The 21,330-nt window shown below is 37.2% G+C and overlaps 1 protein-coding gene across 1 annotated transcript; it reads left to right on the forward strand.

Moving 5' to 3' along the window:
* The first annotated feature begins 7,273 nt into the window (after positions 1 to 7,273).
* Positions 7,274 to 21,063, forward strand: LOC142102254 (cytochrome P450 2F2-like). Its single transcript, XM_075186995.1, has 9 exons — positions 7,274 to 7,496; positions 10,508 to 10,670; positions 11,767 to 11,916; positions 12,258 to 12,418; positions 13,128 to 13,304; positions 15,386 to 15,527; positions 17,009 to 17,196; positions 19,649 to 19,790; positions 19,920 to 21,063. The coding sequence occupies exons 1-9, from the start codon at positions 7,317 to 7,319 to the stop codon at positions 20,102 to 20,104; spliced, it is 1,488 nt and encodes a 495-aa protein (XP_075043096.1). The 5' UTR covers positions 7,274 to 7,316; the 3' UTR covers positions 20,105 to 21,063.
* Positions 21,064 to 21,330: the final 267 nt, after the last annotated feature.

The following is a 21,330-nucleotide window of genomic DNA, read 5'->3' on the forward strand; positions in this document are numbered from 1 at the left end:
AGGGAAAAATATGCAGGTGGCCCAATGTCCCAACCCAAGGTAGCCCACTATGGGAACAGCGGGCGAGGCAGTTACCCCCTGCCCTCCAACCCAACCAGCCCCTGAATACACCCAACTTGGTCACAAGAAAGGTTTTTTTAACATTTCTTTTGGTAGCGACAAACACATTGGCTTTATATAATACAGCAGATGTAATATTACTTCTCTTGTACAAATTACAATAGCTAATAATTTTTGTTTAAAATACGCCCACAATATCCTATAGTACATGCAAGATCAATGAAAAAAGAACCTATCAACTTCCGAGGTAAATTTGTGATCAGCCAATCCAAAGCGACTAGCTAGTGCTGCTGGTATCATCATTGGGATACATTTGTATCTACCCCCTGCAAAAAAAAAAGCTTGTGAAAGGCATAGATCCATCTCTGTACTAGTCCAGCATATTACTCAGCGCTGTACATTTAGGGGATCACAATACAAATAAATTATACAATGAAATGAAACAGAAGGAAAATATGGCCCTGCACAAATGAGCTTACAATCGATGTGGTGCTGGGAACAATTGATACATAAGGTAGCGGAATTACATTTGTAGCTGCTGATGGGGAAAGTGCATGTGGCTACTGTAAGGCAGAAGTCTTGTTATCAACCACGAATGATAAAGCAACCATTGGCTAATGAATTAGTCAATGTAGACATCGTAAGACCATTAACACCATTTACGTTAACCAAAACCTCCTTCCTATTCTGGTTCTGGAGAAGACATTAACTTATCTGCTGCATAGTCAGCTTGTGGTCACTTGCCCATGCATATCTGTGTGCGCTGCGTCATGTATATTTGTTTGGCATCATGCTCACTGCTGGTGTACACACAGCCAGGATGAATGAATCTTGTATCTGAAAGTTCTTCCCTGTCTCTGTCATCACTGTTATGATGAAAAATAGTTCAAAACAATTGCAAGAATTCATTTAAAGGGACCTAAATCAAAAACTCCAAATGATATATTTAAGAGCTACATGCAACATTTATAAATATATGAAACACATTTTCAGTAACCTACAAAACATTATAGAATAGGTTGTTAAAGAACACTGCAGAGAGCCAGCAATCTAAAACTAAATGAAATGATTAAACAATTTCAAATATTTTTTTTTATCTTGAAGTGGAGGATTTTACTTTCATCTCTAAATCTTACAATATGCCCTTTCACATTGAACGAAATTGTATTTAGATTTTATAGAAAAGGAAACAGCTATCTACCGATTCCCTTTTAAGGCCCCACAGATTCTGATGTTCAATGCAGATCAGTGGGAAATTGTGTATAGCTTGGACCTTGGCCAATATAAACAGCAGTGTTCTACAGAGATATCTTAGTATGTCAGAGAGGAATATGTAAGCTGCATTGAGTATATAATTACCAGTGACTCAGGGCAGGCGATGGCAAAACATTTTTTAAACAGAATTCATAGATTCATAGGGGCAGCACGGTGGCTAAGTGGTTAGCACTTCTGCCTCACTTCTGCCTCACAGCACTGGGGTCATGAGTTCAATTCCCGACCATGGCCTTATCTGTGTGGAGTTTGTATGTTCTCCCCGTGTTTGCGTGGGTTTCCTCTGGGTGCTCCGGTTTCCTCCCACACTCCAAAAACATACTAGTAGGTTAATTGGCTGCTATCAAAATTGACCCTAGTCTCTGTCTGTCTGTGTGTGTATGTTAGGGAATTAAGACTGTAAGCCCAATGGGGCAGGGACTGATGTGAGTGAGTTCTCTGTACAGCGCTGCGGAATCAGTGCGCTATATAAATAAATGGTAATGATGATGATGATAGATTGTCGACTTAATTAATATTGATTATTTGACCAATGTGCAAACTAAGAATAACATTTTCACTAATTAAAGGAAGAAGCATGAGGAATACAATCTCCAGATGGAACATGGCGTGAGCAAACCATTGTGAACTTCACGCAGGCATCAGTGTAACCAATCACTGTTCCTGCTCACCTCGGCTGGTTAGACGAACAGCATTGAAAACCATGGATGACCCCTAAACACTGGAATTTCAAACATGTGTGGTATTCTAACATTTTTAAAACTACTTTTCCACTAATACCAAGGCCTGTGCAAATTTCAGAGCAGATTTTTTCACATTGGGGATCATTTAAAGTTGGATAAGTGTACATTTTTCTCAATAAAATGCCCATTTCATACAGAAATGTGTATGTATGCGTCCATATATATAATTTTTTAACATTGTTGACTTGCGTCTCATTACGACTAGAGAGATGGAATTGCAATGGGGAATTGCTGAGTACAGTAAAAGTGTATTCATACAATTAGATGTGAACACATCAACTGATACAGCTTTGTAGAGGTGTATCCCTTGCAGTTGTTGAAGGCTGGTGGTGAAATGATGCGCAATGATGATTATGACTAAAATCAGCACTATCTAGCTATATATGTAAAATATGGTGGGTGGGTGGGAGAGAAGTGGAGATGGTGCTGATCTGGGTAGAGGGGGTGCATAGATGGGAAGGAGCAAGGAGAGCAAATTAATTTTGGTGGATGAATTAGAAATATATAAGGTATCCAGATTATTATCCTGAAACACTAGCACAAAGAAAGATTGAGGAAGTCTGACACTGTCTTCATAACGCATCAGAAAGGTCTGAGGAAGGTCTGAACAATGTCCTCCACATATAATCCTTTTCCTTAAATTAAAGTGAAGAGTGATGCATTGGGCAGTTGACAACAGTGTTATTCTAAGTATAATGGCTAAATTTGCTATTTAAGAGATTACATATATTGTTTATATAACACACAGTACAAGGTGCACTATACTGCTTATATGGTCTAACCCTGTTTTAAAATCAAACAAATTATGTTGACTTGGTAAATAGTCATCTGTCTGAATTCTAGTTTACTTAAAAAGCTGTGTTTGCAGGACATAGTCCACTACACTAGTTTTAGGAAAACATGGCTATAAGAGATAAGCAAATAATGTGATGAAACATCACAGGCTTAGAATATGTTCAAAAAGAGACACACAAAAATGAATGACAGACTCCATCTTGTTCCTTCATAAAAGTAATATTAATGCTATCATTACTACAGGGGGGAAAGGAGGAGGGGCTATGCAGGAAGGAGAAGAGAGGGAGAAGAGGGAGGAGGCAGTGAGTCACAGGGACGGCAGAGCAGCAAAGAAGAGGCGAGACAGTGGAAGAGGGAGGACGAAGGGATGGCAGAGGAGGGTGAAGGAGGTTTGGAGTAGGATTACTGGACACGAGGAGCAGGAGTATAGAGCATGAGGACATAAGGTCATTAAGAGTTAGTGGTGAAGTGGTTGTGATAAAGGATAAGACGAGTGAAAGGAAAGAAGGAAGAGGTAGCAGGAGAGAAAGTGATAGAAAATAGGTAATAAGAAAATGGAAATTATTTACGACAGTAGTGATGACAGAGCTTAAATAAGTCCTGAAGCGTGGACATCAATGAAGGTTGGAGGCAGACAGGACAGAAGCAGAGGGTCAGTGTGAGATGAATGGATGTGATACAGAGGAAATCCTGGGCAGCGATGGAGACATATTTTGTGTACTTCCAAGATTAATTTTCTCCTCCTGTTCACTTCTCTTTCAGCTCTTGAGTAACTGTTACCATGCTATATAATCTGCAAACACACTTGTAATAAACCAAAAGGTAACAAAGTCAAAGTCATGTGATCAGTGTCTGGAGTTAACTCCCAGTAAACTCACACTACGCTTACAACAATAAATTTGTTAAGCAAATAGTTAGTTTAGAGGTTTAAGCATACAATTATCTAAATACAAAACAGCATATCAAATTCCATTACAGATAACTGATGAACTGATTGTTTGCAATATTTATCATTATGTAAATAAAAATCAGCACATCTGATCTCATTACAGAAAAAGAGTAAGTCTGTCCTAAATACTGCTGCTTCCCACCTTGTTTTACTCTCCCGCCACTTTATCTCTCTCAGACAGTTATTACATTGGCTCCCTGTGGCGTACAGAATTGAATTTGAACTCCTCCTTCACACCTAATAATCTCTTGACCAATCCCCCCCTATCTCTAACCACACCCCTTGCTGCTCTCTGTGCTCTGCTAATGACTGCTACCTCACTACAACACTAATTGCCTCTTTCAACCCCTCCTCCTGGACTTCAACTGGGTGCTACCCATCTGTGGTATAATCCCTTATGCCCTATGAGGCTAGCCTCTGCTTTCCAATGCTTCAAGTGTGTCCTTAACACTCATTTCTTTATTTAAGCCTACCAGCCCTCCTCCTAATTCCTTTGCCTTGACTATCACCTCATTTGGGTCTACCTTATTTGCAAAATTGTAACACTCTCTGAATTAAGCTGTACTGATACAAACAATTGCAGAGCATTGTAGCACTATAATAGCACCATATTATGTAAAATACCTCCCTAAATGTTGGCATTATTTGGTTAATATTGCATATTATATATATATATATATATATATATATATATATATATATATATATATATATATATATATATATTTATTATTTTTTTTTTATTTTTTTATTTTTTTTTATTTAAAGGGGACAATGCTTACCTTTTCCTTACTTGGCACCTCACACCTTTTTTAAATCCACACACAGATGAAGAGGTTGTATACGATTCCACAATATCGCTATCAGATTGGTTATAGAATGATTTTTTGGGCTTTTAATGGCCATATTCTGTTGTCTTGACCAGTCTGGTGGAGTACTTATGCATGCATTGGATATTGTGTGCAACTTCATAGCTTTGTGTGTGATATTTCATAACGTTTCTATTTAGAGTGGGGTTCCATGGGTGGAAAAGACTGAAGTTGATGGTCGGGAGGAAGATGATGTTGAGGCTAGTTCTCCAGATTCATAGGATTATTGTGTCTTATTTTTACATGCAAGTACCTTTTGTGCTGACTTAAAATGCAAATCTTAAAAAAAATATACAAGTAAATCAGAAAACAGTATATGATTACATTCAGTTTAGAATACTGAAGTTTTAATAAACCACCTAGGTCAAGTCCATATGCAAGTGGGGTGGAGCTATTTGTATTTGACCAATGGTTGAGTAATGCTCCATGTGTGGTATTTAATAATTAATATTGAAACCTAAGATTAGATATATATATATATATATATATATATATATATATATATATATATATATATATATATATATATATATATATATCTAGGAGAGAGAGAAAATAAGTAATACAAGATTAATATGTGTTATATTTATCCCAACAGAATGCCTACAGCATCACCACCAGTAATAGGAGGCCAGGGTGGAAGCATGGGTGTAGGTTATGGAGGAGCTCTAGCAGAAGGAGACAAGTAGCCCACCCCAAGCCCCTGTAGAAGAATATAAGTATTGTGATTTTATAATCTAGTATTATAATAAATTAGTTTTTTGCAGCATAAAAGTGTAGGCCTTGGAAATCCTTACATTACTATTTGTGTCTTTGCCTAGGCAAAGATTGAAATTCTGCAGGTGTCTGACTTCATGGGCCTAATTCATTTTTGTTGAAAAGAATCCCCTTAAATATATCTGCATGTTCCTTTAAAAATGCAGTGCTCTGGCTAGTACTATGTTCACACTAAGATGAATGTTTCTGAGAACTTCTGTGAATGCAACACCTCTAAACTCTGCAGAGCTTGAACTTCGTTGGCCCAATTTACGCCCATAGAGCAAATATATGTTTCCAAAGTGTCATTGTTGGGATGTTACATTTTTTTTTCCAGCTGCAGATGATAAACTTGCCCCCCACAACTTAATAAAAACAATAGAAATAAAAAAGTGTCACTATTCAAAGTTGCTTAAAAATACATTGTTACTTTTTTTATTTAAATGTTGGAACATTTTATTTTAGTGTTTTATTGGTAATAAAAAATGTGTAATTTTAAAACCCTGTGTGTGCATGTGTGTGTCTGTGTGTTTTCTTTTATCTAATAAAATGTGTGCTAATGAGACATATTTGTGAGTTAAATATGTTCTATAGGGTTTTATTTCTATCATGGAATAGTGCAGGTTCATGTGGTCATGCATTGAAGGAGTTTATGGCAGCAATTTTCTAGAAACGTGTGTTTAGGAGCAATAAGGTGAATTAGGATAATTAAGATATTGCACGCATGTGCGGTCTTCTGTATATAAGTAGTAAAGAAGTATTTAGTGAAATTTGGTGAAATTGCTCCCAAATCATATGGAAAAGCCATACATTTTATGTCACGTATGTGAGTTACTACCGTATGCATCTATGAACATATTCCTTATATGCGCTTGTCTTTGAATACAGATATATATATGCATGTTTTACTGCGTATTGCGTTCCTTGATGAATCAGGCTCTGAATGTGATAGGGAACGTCTCTACAAGAGATGAAAGTCTCCTATTCCCCAGTACAAACTGTGAGATAGGACCACCTAGTCCTCCCGAAGTGCTAGAGTTGCCTGTTTAGCAGATATTGGGAACTTTGAACTGCAATTCAGACTTGTCGTGGGAATGTTGTTTAGTGATGTCATTGTACACTGCTCCCTATTTAGAAGGCCTACTACAACAGCTAAACAGGTTGTGCTGGTGCTTCTACAGTCACAGATAGGAGGAAAGAAACCCGCAGCCCAGAGTCCATATGTCATATTGGGGACACAGTATGTATACCAGAAGTCCTGGGCCAAATGGGCTATGTCACTGTGGAGAAAAACTCAATTTTATTAGAACAATACTTTTTGCCAAATACTATACACTGTAAATTTAGTGAATTGCAGTTTGATATTTTGTATAAAAGTGTGAAAAACTTTCCAGAGTATATGAATTCATTCTGCCCTGAAAACACACATAGTATTTAACTTATTAAGGGAGGAATATCCACTTTGTGCAACTGGAGATAATAGTTTATCTTTGCAATTTGTATTAATATATTCTAATATGTTCTACATGCAAATTTGACTTTTAATAGTTAGAAGTAGCTAGTGAAATGTGTGACATGAAGGAAAACACAGGGGAAGCATGTGAAAAATAAATACTGTATAACCAAATTTTTCTGCCAGGCACTTTAAACTTTGTACATACATTTTCTGGCTCTCAGGAACCATGGGGAAGCAGCAGGAATGTAAAGAAATCAAAACACACAGAAACAGCATTCAGTGCAGGATTTCCTCTCGACAACTCAGACAGATGCAAAGGGAGGCTCCAACATCTACTTTCCTAGTTAGTGTTTAAGAAGTTACTATATTTGCAGGGAAAACTGAGATCCATAGTTGTCCCATTGAATGTTAGAGACATGATTGACCTGAGGAGTGTGACAGCTGGCTTGGTGGGTCTTGTCACCATTAGCTTTGTTCTTTTTTATGTGCAATATGTATGGAGAAGAAGGAAGATGCCCCCTGGTCCATTCCCTCTGCCCATTTTAGGGAACTTTCTCCAGCTTCAATCAGAGGGACTAGTGCCAAGCTTAGTAAAGGTGAGTTCTGAGTTAATATTATGTTAATATTGACATTTAGATATTTTGATATTGGGGGAGGGGGTAACATCTTCTGAAACTTAGCATTAAGTTGAATTGTAGATCAGCACCTCCAGAGTGTACTAGTGACAAAGGAATATTTAATATGTTAGTCTTCATATACAAACAACTTTAAGAAAGCAAATGTAAATGGACCAGTTTCACTTGAACCCAAAAAAATGTTTTTGTAACAGAATACATGAAACAGATTTTTGAAACAGAACATTTTGGTCTATAAATTGCAATGACTTACTTTATTGTGCATATAAAATAACGAATGTATTTATTTAATTTTTTACTAAATATCTCAAATAATATGTGAACTGACTCCATTGCTGGATTGTATTTATCTTTTTTATGGGTTTACAGTACCTGCCCAGCTATTATTAAGAAGCACATGAGTTCTGCTCCTAAAGATGAGTGATACTTTATGGTTTTTTGGGGACAATTCATGATTTGGAGCAATCTTGTTTTATTTTTCGCTAGTCAATAGAGTTTTTTTGGTAAAATCATTTAAATGATATACAAAAAAAAAACAGTTTTGCTGAACATTTCTTCAATCCGTTGCTACTTTTAAATTTTTTTTACTAAAAAAAAAGATTAGTTGTAAAACATATTTTAAATTGTTGTCCAAATTCAAAACCTTTTTTTTAAGTGAATTGGCTGACCCTTTTGAACACCAAAAACACTGATGTTTACCTATTTCTTATAGAAGAAATATACAAAACTCATGGAGACACTGTGAAGCAAGTCATACTTGCCAACTTTCCCTGCAATAGGGACAAAGTCCTGACTGAGCTGGACAGTCACCCAAAATTGGGACTGCCCCACCAGAATCAAGACAATTGGCAGAATGTCCTGCTGTCTCCTACCTGTTCTTGTGGCTGCTCACGTCTTAAGCTGAGTTGCTCCTTTTCTGGACCCTGGAATGTTGGGACCTTGTTTGGAAAAGGATTAAGTACATGAAATATGGAAAGTCTTGCAATGAGTGACTCTAAGCTTCCCTCTCCGACATCAGTACTGACTTTAAATCAATAGCACTCACGTTTATAAACTAGGCCTTTCTACCTGCAATCAGCTTAGACATTAAATAAATAGCATTCACATTCAATAAATAGACCTATTTCTCCCCAAACTAAGCCCCACATTCAATTCTCAGTCCCAAACCACCCTAACATTAAATAGTCCCATAAACCCACCTTAAATTAACAGGCCCTGCCATGATCCCCTTCCTCCCATTAAATGAAGCAACTGATAACCCTCAGGGTTGCTATGCTATTGTGTTTTTGCATTGCAGTTCAACATATCAATAAAAAAAAACTGTATTATCCAGAACCTCAGTTTCTTCTCTACAGCACAAGCACAAATTTATGTGAAAAATTAAATATTCACAAATATTGTACTAACCTATCAAGATGCCAATATATTTTAAAGTATATTTCTGAAGGAAAATCTATGCATGCTACATCATATACTGATGTGACACTAAAATTCACCCAGCTTAAGACTAACTAAGTTAACTTGAGAAATAAATCATGGCCTTAAGAGAACCACCAACCTCCCCACCATTACATCACTTGTCTCTACAAACTCACACACACACACACACACACACACACACACACATACTTCCCTGCTCTCCACAGCTCTCACTTCCCCAATTTTTCACTCTACATAGACTTTCACCTCCCCATTTCCCTGCTCTCTGCAAACTTCACTTCCCCGCTCTCCACAAACTTCTCCACTCTTCACATACCCCCCACTTGCCAGGTCTTCACTTCCCAGCTTTCCAGATATGGCCCACTTCCCTGCTCTCCACAGACTTCCTACTTAAACGCTCTCCACATACTCCCCTCTTCACCACTCTCCACATACTCCCCTCTTCACCACTCTCCACATACTCCCCATTTCTCCATCCTCCAAAGGCTCCTCACTTCCCTAGGCCACACTCCAGATATCTCCACAAACTCCATTCCCTTAACTCATTTTAGGGCTCCGCTCAGCTTCTCCAGCTAGCTTCTGTAGGCTCTCCACTGACAGCATCATGGACATGACCTAATTTCTTCACAACGCTCTCGCTACCATGTTAAAAGGGCAGCTAGCAGTACATGGTCTACTCTCCCTAAGTTAGGTGATGGCAGTAGTGAAACCCTCAGGCTGTAGGGCCTAAAGGTGATTTACCCAGTACATCAGTGGGTCAGTCCAAAATTACTTGTCACCTAGGAAGGATGTAGAACTTTATTTCTTGTTCTATCCCTAGACTATAGTGGCTACTCTATGTGCATCCATTTTTCCCCAGTCTCGGTAGTTAGTTTTACAAGCTTGGCTGAAAATGGAGACATTTTGAAGGGGGGGTATAAGTGGTAGGATCAATGGAGCAGCTGCAATCACATACAGTGTGGCTTCATATTGGTCCTCCCACTTATACCCTTGTGCTGCAGCATTTTAAAGCAGTGATCAAAAATTTTCACCACTTTCACCACAGTTTTATGAGGGGACAATTAAGCCTGCTACCATTCCCTAAAAGCCTAAACAGAATTAAACTACTTGAATGTAGATATATAAATGCAAACACATATATGCACCTCTCCAAACCTGAAAGCTACTGAAATATCTCTTCCTGAAAAACAAAATCACATTTTTGGCTTAAATTGAATTAGTATGCTTAGCCTGCATTGATATAGGAATGATCTACTTCACCAAGCTTTTCTCATCTATAGAAGCAATATTTTGTCCCTCAACACAGCTGCCACTATTTGAAATATCCATGGACTTCCATAAAAATCAGCTCAATCACATAAAAATAGGCACATAAGGTCACATAAAATACCAATTAAATGTGAGTTTTGGAAGCTTAAATGACATAGTTTCATTCACCCATAAGCTCTGAAAGTGTTTTGAATCTAATCTTTAAGTATTGAGGAGTATGGAAAACATTGAAACTCATGTAAATGTGCCTGATTTTCTAACAGATGGCAAAGAGGTTTGGCCCTGTTTACACTTTACACTTTGGCTCCAGACCTACTGTCATTGTTGTTGGATACCAAGCTGTGAAAGAGGCACTGGTTGACCTTGGAGATATTTTTCTGGATCGAGGAGTTATTCCTGTATTTGAACATTTTTATAACAATAGTGGTAAGTGAATACACAATTTTCTTCTAGACAATATAAAATGGTAAAATAAACTTTTGATGTTTGATGTTGCACAAGACATTGTGGATGACCCATCAATTTGCTAATTTTGTAATCCACAAGGTCAGAATTACTTTATCCCCTTCTCCATTACTATTACTGGGAAAAATAGGTAGGTATCAAAGATCAAGTTATAAATTAAGAAAGTAAAAGTAAATAAAATCAACATAAAACCATTTACTAGCTAGTCAATTCATTAAATATATCCTTATTATTTGTTGACTTTCTGCTATAGTACTGAATTCTCTGCATCCAGAATTAGATGGCTAGTGATGAGAATGAAGAAAGTGTTGCTTTCCCTCATCCCCAATTGCAATTAGCAGCTGTTAAACTGCTGTAATGAACAGTACACATATGTAAGTAAATGGGGAGGGATTCAGGCTTTCCCTGAAAGAAAATGAACCTGAAAGAGTGTTTCGGGGTGTGGTTAGATGCCATGTCACCTAGCATTGGAGCAGTATTACAAATAAAGTATTGCTAAAGTCATGTAAGGGTAGGGGCACCTCATCAAACATCAGGTACCAAAACTATGGAAGCTTAAAAATAATAAAAACCAAAAAAAGAATTAATTTCCTTGCCCACCAAAATAATGTCTTGTATTTAAGAGACACTGACACATGAAAATAAATGACACACATAATCTATGTAATTTCCAAACCTACAAGTTAAATCACCATTATTCCTTTTATAAACTAATATCAATCCATAAATCAATCCATAACTTAAAATCAAAAGGGAAATCATACCAATTGCAAAGATAAATTAGGTCTACATTTTTGGACTCGGGTTGTTTGTCAGTACACTACTATTTTATTTAATTGTCTGTTTACATCTTCAGCTGATTACCTATTTTATTGACTGAATGTGTTGGTAAACCTCATATATTTGTTATATATCCTGCAAGATACTGCATATATTATTTTTGTTCGTATTCAGTGTGTTATGCACAATTTGCACTGAAACAGTCATGCTCTACCCTGATTATTTGCTGAAAGCTTTTAAAAGCATACCCTATTTGCACTCTTATTTGGCTTTTTAGGGTTGACACTACTCAATGGAGAGAACTGGAAACAGCTGCGACAGTTCTCCCTCCTGACCCTTAAAGATTTTGGAATGGGTAAAAAGAGCATAGAAGAACCTCTTCAGGTGGAAGCACAACACCTTGTGCATTACTTCAGAAGCTCCAACAGTGAGTATAGCACTAAGGCCCCAAAGGATATTACTATGAGTGTGAACATAATTGGGAGGGCATAATGAAGGACAACCATCTGAGAAGGAATGGGCTAAAATAATGATGACAGAGTAAACATTAATGGTTCTCCATCAGATATAAACAGGTATTTGGTGTGTAAAACTGGTAACCTACTGTTCATGTAGGTATTATTACCAACCAAACACTTGCTTTCATTACCTAACTTGCACAAGACAGATAACAGTTAATTATTGATTGGTTGCTGTGAACCATCTATATGCAATGCTAGTAAATAAGCCCTAGTGTCTTAGTTCATCATTCTTAATCCATCTTCTCAGGGCAGCCAATAAATCCCAGTACTACACTGAGCTGTGCTTCCTCTAATATCATTGCTAGAGTACTGGTTGGAGTTCGCTATGACTACACTGATGAGAAGTGGATGAAAATCCTTCAAGATTTGCGGGATTCATTTCAAATCATATCTTCAACCTGGGGCCAGGTGATTGTTGAACAGAGCATTGTAGCTAAATATTATTTCTTAACAATGTCTCACATTGCTTTGACTGCTTTATTTATTATTATTCTGTAAACTGCCTATAAAACCTATTGCATTTTATAATCTCTCCTTACAAATCCCTATTGTCCCACAGCAAATTACAAAATATAATTCCTTCTATGATTCTGCTTACCTCCTCCTTTTATTTTATGTAACTCATATTATAGCAGCTATTGCTATTACCCTGCATAACTTGTTACATAGCTTATACTATTCCTCCATTTGATGTCTCCCAATACCTTCTCCTATTTCTGTAGATGAAGTCCTCCCTACAACTTATCTTGTTACTCTATATATCAGGGGAGCCATAAGTAATTTAGACCAGGATCCATATTTAATCTAGGAGTCAGATTTATAACCCATAGTGCAGTTAAAATGATTTTCATTTCCATTACTTAATGCATATTTTGTTAAAATTGATTAATTAGACAATAACACATATCCAAAGTAACATTTAAAATATGATGAACAGTAGAACCATGATGACTCATTCTAAATGGACTGGTGGGCTTCATTTGGGTTCCAATTTATAGACCCTAATATTAGCTCTCAATTCAACTCCTCTTTCTTCATATATCCATTTGCCAGTTCTTCTAGAGGAAGACAAATACCATTAATGTTACAATGCAGTACATATTTCTGTCTTCTGCAGCTGTTTGACATGTTTCCGAAGATCATGATATATTTACCTGGACCCCACAAGAGAATGTTTCACCTTTTGCAAGACCTAAAGGAAGTTGTAAAGGAGAGTGTCAGAAACCACCAGGAGGTGCTGGATCCTGCAAATCCTCGAGATTTCATTGACTGTTTCCTCATCAGGATGAAACAGGTACATAGTTATATTTATCTGGTTGATATTTATACTGAACTTCTACTGGACCCTAGCTGCCTAAAGCCTAAAATCCCCCATGACACCATGGCGTAACCACCATGGTCATAACCGTCTCAAGGGCACCATGGTCCCTTATGAAACTTTGCAGTTCCACATATAAGGCATGCATTTTCCCCACTGAATGTAACAGTCCACAAGTCCAGGTCTAGATTAAGGGAACATGACAATTGTTTCAAGATCCTATAATCTGTGTAATCTGAGCAGAATGTGAAAGTGCCAAGGCCCTTTCACATTTACAGGGTCAATGATGTGTTGTGTAGATGAGGTGATTTCATAATATGAAGTGATATCACTGTACATTGTTTGTTTGCCGTCTTAATGGAATGGCAATAATTGGGACCAGACACAGCTGACTGTGGGTGAAGTGTAGGATTTACACAGAGCATGTTCAAAGTCTTTGAGACATTTCTGCTTAGAAGGTTGCACTGAACATATCCAATGTCTTTAATAAATTTCCACTTTAAAGTTTGCATTGAGCACTGTTGACCCTGACCAGAACATCCATCAAAGAATGGAAAGAAATGGTGTTTTAGACTTCTGTCAAGATGAAAGTTAGTTGACACCTTTCCTGGTGTGAGATCTCGGTCTCATGCCAATGTAAAGATAATCATCAGCCTTTCAGGTGAGAATATCTGTAAATAGTAATTTTATTCGGCTGTGAGATATTGAACTGTGATATTACAGGACATTAAATAATACAGTTATGAAATAAATCTAACAGTGTGCATTCCCTCTTCACAACTTTGTAAATTGTAGCATCTACCTCTATCGTAGTGGTGTCCATGTCCCTATTCATCCACCATGAATGACGCCCTGATGTCAATGTACAGGATCAGGAGGAAATGTCTACTAAGTGTGCTAAGGTTTAACTATTAATTTCATGGTGCCATGTTGTGTCTCATAGAAAAAAATAAGCGATTGGAAGAGCCAGCAAGAGGAATTATGGTTCATTAGAGATCACCTATGTTTGTCTACAGTTTTACTTTAAGTCTGATGTTCTCTGCCCTCACCTAATTGTGTAACATGATTTATTGTAAAAGAGACCCATGATGAAATGTATAACAGTCACTGGAGGTCATTTACATAGTGGAAAATGTCCAATGAGTAGTTCAAAAACTTGGACCCACCATGTGCTTCAAATTTCACAATAATACCTGGAATTCTACCAAACGTTTATGGATATAGATGCAAGATGTTCAGAAGAGCAGGTGGTTACACAGGCTAGAGGGAGAAGGTGGGTAGAATAGGGGGTATTAGCATAGTGTACCCCATGTTTTTTTCCCATCTCTCAACACACCTAGGTTGTAGAGGTTAGATGTGGAGCTTCATGTGAGCTGAGCTCACATGGCTCCAGTTTTACACACCAAATACCTGTTTATATCTGATGGAGAACCATTAATGTTTACTCTTTCTTCATTATTCTAGCCCATTCCTTCTCAAATGGTTGTCTTTCATAATGCCCTCCCCATTCAGGTGTGCCATGGCAAAAGCAAGTAAATTTGAGGTACACATCAAGGGAGCTTTGTAAATAATCATCAATGAAGATAAAGCATTTATAAATATGTTGAGGAATCACCTTATGTGAGCAACTTGTTTTATTATATTAAAAGTGGCTTCTTCTGTTTCATGTAGAAGCAAGAAATGTTATTGAAGAAACTGCTTTGATGATATTTGTTTGGTGAGGTGCATTACATGAAAGAATATTTGTGTCTGACTAAATGATCTCAATAAGGACACAGTACTATAGACATATGTAATTTTTCACTTATTTGCTATCAGTTTCAATAATAACTAGACTTTATATTATGGAAATGCTCTACAATGAAAAATGTCTTCTAATCTCAGTGGCATGCATAATATTTGCTATTTTCAGCCTGGAACATTGGAGGAGAGCAGAGCAGAACAGAAGAAATATAATCTGTGAAGCTACACTGCACAGAGATAATCTAGAGAGAGCTTGTATACCCAATAAGAATATGTTCCAAAATCTGAATCTGATTTCACTTGTGTCTTGGCAGGAAAAGCTGGATGCTAAAGCTCCTTTTGATATGACAAACTTAATAGCAACAGTATTTGACATGTTCATCGCAGGAGCAGAGAGCACTTCGGTTACACTTAATTTTGGTGTTTTGCATCTGATAAAGTATCCTGAGATTCAAGGTAATAGCCCATGACTCGACTTAGATTGGTGTGATTGCACAAAAGGCAACTTAGGCATGCAACTTGTCAATATCCTAATGACAGTAAGGGTAATTAACTAAGAGCAAGTGCATGTGTATTCAATTTTGTGCCAATATCCCTTTTTTCTGCCTAGACCACAATGATGTGCTCCCAGATACTGTTTTTTGGAACTGCCCTCTGTAAAATAAGCATGTACCTCTTTTGCAGAATTAATGTTCCACACCCAAATGCACATGGTATAAAGTGTAAAGAAAAAAGGCATTTAAAGTCCAACCTTTCAGGTTAGGACCACCCCTCTCACTAAATGTACTTATAGTTTCATAATATATTGGTTGTCAGTCTCCGTGCCCCTCATATAATGCAATTCAGGAGGGAATACAGAGGGAGTAGGTTATGTATTACAGCTGTGGATTAAAACTACCATGGACCCTGGATAGTATTCAAGCTATTGGTCCTGACACCACATGTTCTAAACCTGGTTACTCACTGAAACAGATACTTTAATATTTTCTGTTGAACACTTTTGTGTTTATATTTGCATAATACTCTTCCAAATTGTTATAATATATGTAGCAAGATTCAATCTCCGCATATTTTGCAGTAAACAACTATGTCATCTCCCCAAGGTAATTGAACATACAGTAAGTCCCTTAACTATGTTTTGTCAAGGACATGCAGAGTAGCTTTCTACTGGATCCCTGCCAAAGCTGTTCAAGCAGCCTAGAGAGAATCATGGCTGCAGCACCCCAGACTGTGTGCCCAATAATGGCTTCTGCCAAGACTGCATGTGCAGCCTGGGGGCAGGGGCTGCGGGCTCATGAATCAGTCATACCCAGGTCAGAGTTAACTCTCTGGGAGACAGTGAACTGATTTTGCTAGTGAGGCCATGACTGCATGAGACAGTGACAGTGTCATGATGTGATGAGGTAAAAAATGGGACCATGCCGGAAACTCCAGACTGTGGCCCTGTGAAACTATTGAGGAAAGGTTGTGGTGTCAAATGCACCAGTACATTTAAAATTAATTCAATTCAGTAATCTAACTTGTTTTTAGAAATGTTCAGTAGTATATATATGAGTATTGGTGTGACATGATTTATTAATATAAATTAAGTAGGAACATGTGATATTATTTATGCCGACATTTTGTGAGCTGAATTATTTATAGGCTACTGGTAAGATTTAATATGAGTAACATCTTCTGTTCTAATTCCCTGCTTTAGGAAATATCATCCATATAATCCAATGGAATAGTGCAGTGGTCAAATGTTTTTTGCCAAATGCTGTGGTATCCCTTTTCTTTTTATGGTTTGATTGAATCAATGAACATATTTTAAATATTACATAATGTTTGTTCATCAACCCTGAATAAAGAAAGCTCAAGAGGTTTTGTTGTTACCTCATCCCTCTTGCACCAACAAATCTGTGTAGTACATGTTATTTTTCTTTTATAAAATACAGGTAAACTGCATGAGGAAATTGATCAGGTGATTGGCCGAGAACGGGAACCTAGTGTGGATGACAGGAACCAGATGCCGTACATGAATGCTGTTATACATGAGATCCAGAGAGTAAGTGATATCCTCCCCATGGGGTGTATCCGCTCCACCACCAGAGATGTGACCTTCCATGGATACAGCATACCTAAGGTAATTACTGCTAACATTAACTGCATGCAATAAAATTATTTTAGCAGAAAACAAGAAACAATGTAACTGTATTACCTCTTTAGAGAAAATTTATTTGTATGGTATAGTAATGATTTTATTTTATTACTAATTTTTTATTTGAAATAGGTAGGATGGAATGCATCAGAACTACTTTTCTTTACTTTATTACCACTGGCACTAGCATTGCTTATTTTCTACAATGTAGTTAGCAATGTGGGTTTGTTTAGCACATTTGCCCTTTTTTGCCTAGACCAGATTTAGGTTTATTGCTCAGGGCTAGATTTTCGTCCTCATCTGACTACCTTTGAGCATGGGACAAGAAAAACTTTCATCCCTCATTATTCCTCTGAAGATGAGCGTTACATCAAAGTATGACTCATCATGCTCATCTTTAAAATGCCTTGAATAATCACTTATTTTCACTACTGTTAGAACTTGATATATTTTTCTTAAATGCACAAAAGGTGTGAATAAATAAAGACAGCTCTGTGTCATGATATGATAAAGGCATTAATAAAATAAACACAAGATTAATTATCATCTAAACTGATAACATGAGCTAGCCTGTCCATAATTACATAGGTTTGACTTATATGTACAAAGTAATTTGGCATATGGAACATTTGGGTTTATTTTTTGGGATGCTTATCTTATCTTCAAGTCAACATTCTCTGTAAAGTAACGGACAGTCAATACAATATTATTTATATTGTGACTTCCCAGTACAATAGGGGTTTGAGTTAAGCTGGGTACACACTACACAGTTTTCATCCAAAAATCGGCTAAATCAGCCGACATACGACCGCTCATTCAAAAGTCGGGTCAGTGTGTGTAGTGACACGATGGTCGAAAGTCTGCCCAAATGGACGATTGTTGCCTCATTTGGCTGGTCGTACCGTTTAATATTTTCGTTCCAATCTCGTTTCCGTTGTGTAGTGTGTATAAACTTCCGACCGATCCATAACAGTGAGTACGAAATAACAGTCATTGCTCACAACAACATGGCTGTAAAAAGTCGCTAAAGGGATGTCCGCTCTTCCCTTTATCGTCCTAAACAAGGCTAGTGTGTATGCAGTCCATGGATCGAGCGATCAGAACATCGATCGCATGGAAAATTGATCGGCATAAAAAGTTGGTGGAAAATTCTGAAGTGTGTACCTAGCTTTAGAATGGATGAATAGACTGACTAGTGATAATGATAGATGCAGAAAAAAAAATATTGATTTTTTTTGAGCCTGTCAGTGCAGTTGAGCTGCCAATATATTGCCTGGGTATTTGTACACGTATATAGCTAATAACATGATTGACAAATAGTGAAAATAAGTCACCAGTCCCTGTACTGTAAAAATATACCAGTTGAGATGGTAAGCAATGTACTACCTTAGTATTTGTACATCTGTATTGGTATATCTTGTAACATGATCCATGGGATCCTATGGTCCAGTGTTCTCTTCTATAACAACTCATTTCAGGTAGCATGCACACATACAAGGTGGAGAGTTAGATCAGGGGAATATAGTTGGGAATTGGAAGATGAGAACAATTATGGGAAAAGAAGACAAAGCTCAGACCTTTCACAGGAATTTTAGGACCAGGACTATACCACTATAGATATTTCACTTTAAAGCAATCACTTTTTTGTTTATTGAAACATTGATTGGTTATTACTTTTGTGGACTCTTGTAATTAGTTATATAATGAAGCATCATTGCCTATACCTCTGGTTTATAGATAATTGCAGTAATATGTTCTACAATTATAGTTGAAACAAGCCACTTTCTTCTGATACCCTGACCAAATAACTTTTCAGGCAAAAACTTGGTTAGTTTATTATCTTACCATATTTTATTTTTTCCCAGTATACTGAACTAGATTCTTCCAATAGTCATATTATAGCAGATTACATCATGAATAATAGAGAAAAACAGAGATAACCATTGGACGAAGTGAGGGTGTATACGGTGGTATGCCATACCACCACTTCTTCTACTGCCTTCAGAGTTAAACTATCAAATTCTCACTTACATTCCCATTACATTTTTCATACCGCACTTCTAAATTTTCACTTCCACCACTGAGTAAAATAGTAATATAAACAGTGCATATCAGCCACAATTTAATTTTTTTTAATGGTAGACTAATATAAGGTAATATTTTGAGTAAAAATATGAGTAATGCTACTAAAAATATAGAACACTGAAAAGAGTAGAGAAGACATAAGTGAGCAGATTTCAAGATATAATTTGATCACCCAAAAAATCTACAGACATGTCTGGGCCTATGTGACATAATGACATAATTAATTTGTTTATTATGTGTTGTGTGTTTCCTCTAAAATGTCATATACTTGTAGCGTATGTTAGGATGAGCCTAATAAAACACAACAAAATATTAAAACTGTAGTAAGTTGATTAACAGGTCTGTTTTTTAGGGGACGGATGTTTTGCCAGTGTTGACCACTGTTTTACGAGACCCCTCACAGTTTGAAACTCCTGAAGAATTTAATTTGAAACACTTCTTGGATGAAAATGAAAAGTTTAAGAAAAATAATGGATTTATGCCATTTGCTGCAGGTATAAAAGTGTTTCCCTATTATGGTCAATGATCCACACTTTTTTTTTTGTTACATATTTATATTCATTTTCTGACTCTCTAGTCTTCTAAATGACAGGCTTTTAATTTGTGCAATTTCATTATCCCAGGAAAGAGGGCATGCATTGGTGAAAGCTTGGTCCGCATGCAGCTCTTCATCTTTTTCACCACAATTCTACAAAAATTCACCCTGAAGTCACTTGTGGACCCCAAGGACATTGATATCTCTCCAACCGAAAGTGGCATAGAAAATATACCACCAGCCCACAAAATGATCTTCATCCCTCGAGAATAAATGAAAAGGGAAGATGTAGGTTAAAGAATGTCCTTCACCAAGCCTGGACAACTTGTGGCTCTCCAGGTGTGGCAAAACTACAAGTCCCGGTATGCTATGCCAGCTATCAGCTGTCTATCTGCTGGCAAAGCATGCTGAGGTTTGTAGTTTCACAACCCTTGGAGAGTCACAGGTTGGCCAGGCCTGTACTACACCATTTTATCTCACAAATCACATTGGGCTCCGTTAGCATGTTTGATATGAAGAAACATGGAAAAACTGACTTTATATGCACCTCATGTTTCATTACAGTTACCTAGAGCTGTCAATATCATATTTGCTTAAATTATAAAGTACTATAGGTATTACTCTCGCATAACTGTGAGGCACAGGAAAACTGTAATGTCTTGGAAGAGTTTCCATTGACCATCAAATATTGTTTCATTCTTTCAAGCTTTCTTGTGCTTTTTTTAATGGGATCTTGTTCTAGGAATTTGCAAATTTCTAAATATATATGTGATGTGCCTAATTTTACTGCTTGTTCACTTTTAAGTGCACACCACTTTCTGTAGTCATCGTCTCTAGTGTTTTGCAGGGTGCAAGGTAATGAAATGTGTACATTGCTATGCACATCATCCAGATTGATAAGAACATCAGTGCACAGTACTGCCTAGCATCACAGTCTCATTAGTCTTCCGATTTCTGCTTTTCTCATCAAATTCCACTTTTTTCATCTTATTTTGATATAGTTTAAAGTAAGTAAGGTGGTGATGGACCTTTCTTTTATGTGTCAAATACATAAAGTTTGTGCAATGGAAATTATTGGTATTTAAGTCAAACGAAAAAACACTTCTTAAGTTCTTGTCTCACTCATTAGCTTCCATCTGGCTCTTCACTGCACAATTACGCACTCCTGCTGCACTTACCATGACTACTGTGTTCCCTGGGTTTGCCAAGGGTTCTTTCTCCAAAGGCAACTACTGAGAGCCCTTTAGACAGGGCCTGATCAACCACTAGGCTGACCAGGCTGCAGCCTGGGGTGCTGGGTCCCGGGGGGCGCTGCACTGTGGGTATTTTTAAAAAAAAAAATAAAAAAATATATATTTTTTTTTTATTTATTTATTTATTTATTTTTCGGGGAGGGGTCGCCACGGGGGGGTGGAGGGCTCGATGATCAAAAGCATTGGTGGTCAGTGGTTAGCAGCACACAGCCAATCGCCAGGCTGCCTGTTGCTGTGCAGCAGACA

Source organism: Mixophyes fleayi, chromosome 9 (genome assembly GCF_038048845.1).
Source record: "Mixophyes fleayi isolate aMixFle1 chromosome 9, aMixFle1.hap1, whole genome shotgun sequence".
NCBI lineage: Eukaryota > Metazoa > Chordata > Amphibia > Anura > Limnodynastidae > Mixophyes > Mixophyes fleayi.

Excerpts from the sequence above, each read along its gene's own strand:
- LOC142102254 (XM_075186995.1), top strand. The coding sequence starts at position 7,317 with ATGATTGACCTGAGGAGTGTGACAGCTGGCTTGGTGGGTCTTGTCACC. Across the intron at positions 7,497-10,507 it reads TAGTGCCAAGCTTAGTAAAG|ATGGCAAAGAGGTTTGGCCC; the intron begins GTGAGTTCTGAG and ends ATTTTCTAACAG. Across the intron at positions 11,917-12,257 it reads TTACTTCAGAAGCTCCAACA|GGCAGCCAATAAATCCCAGT; the intron begins GTGAGTATAGCA and ends CCATCTTCTCAG.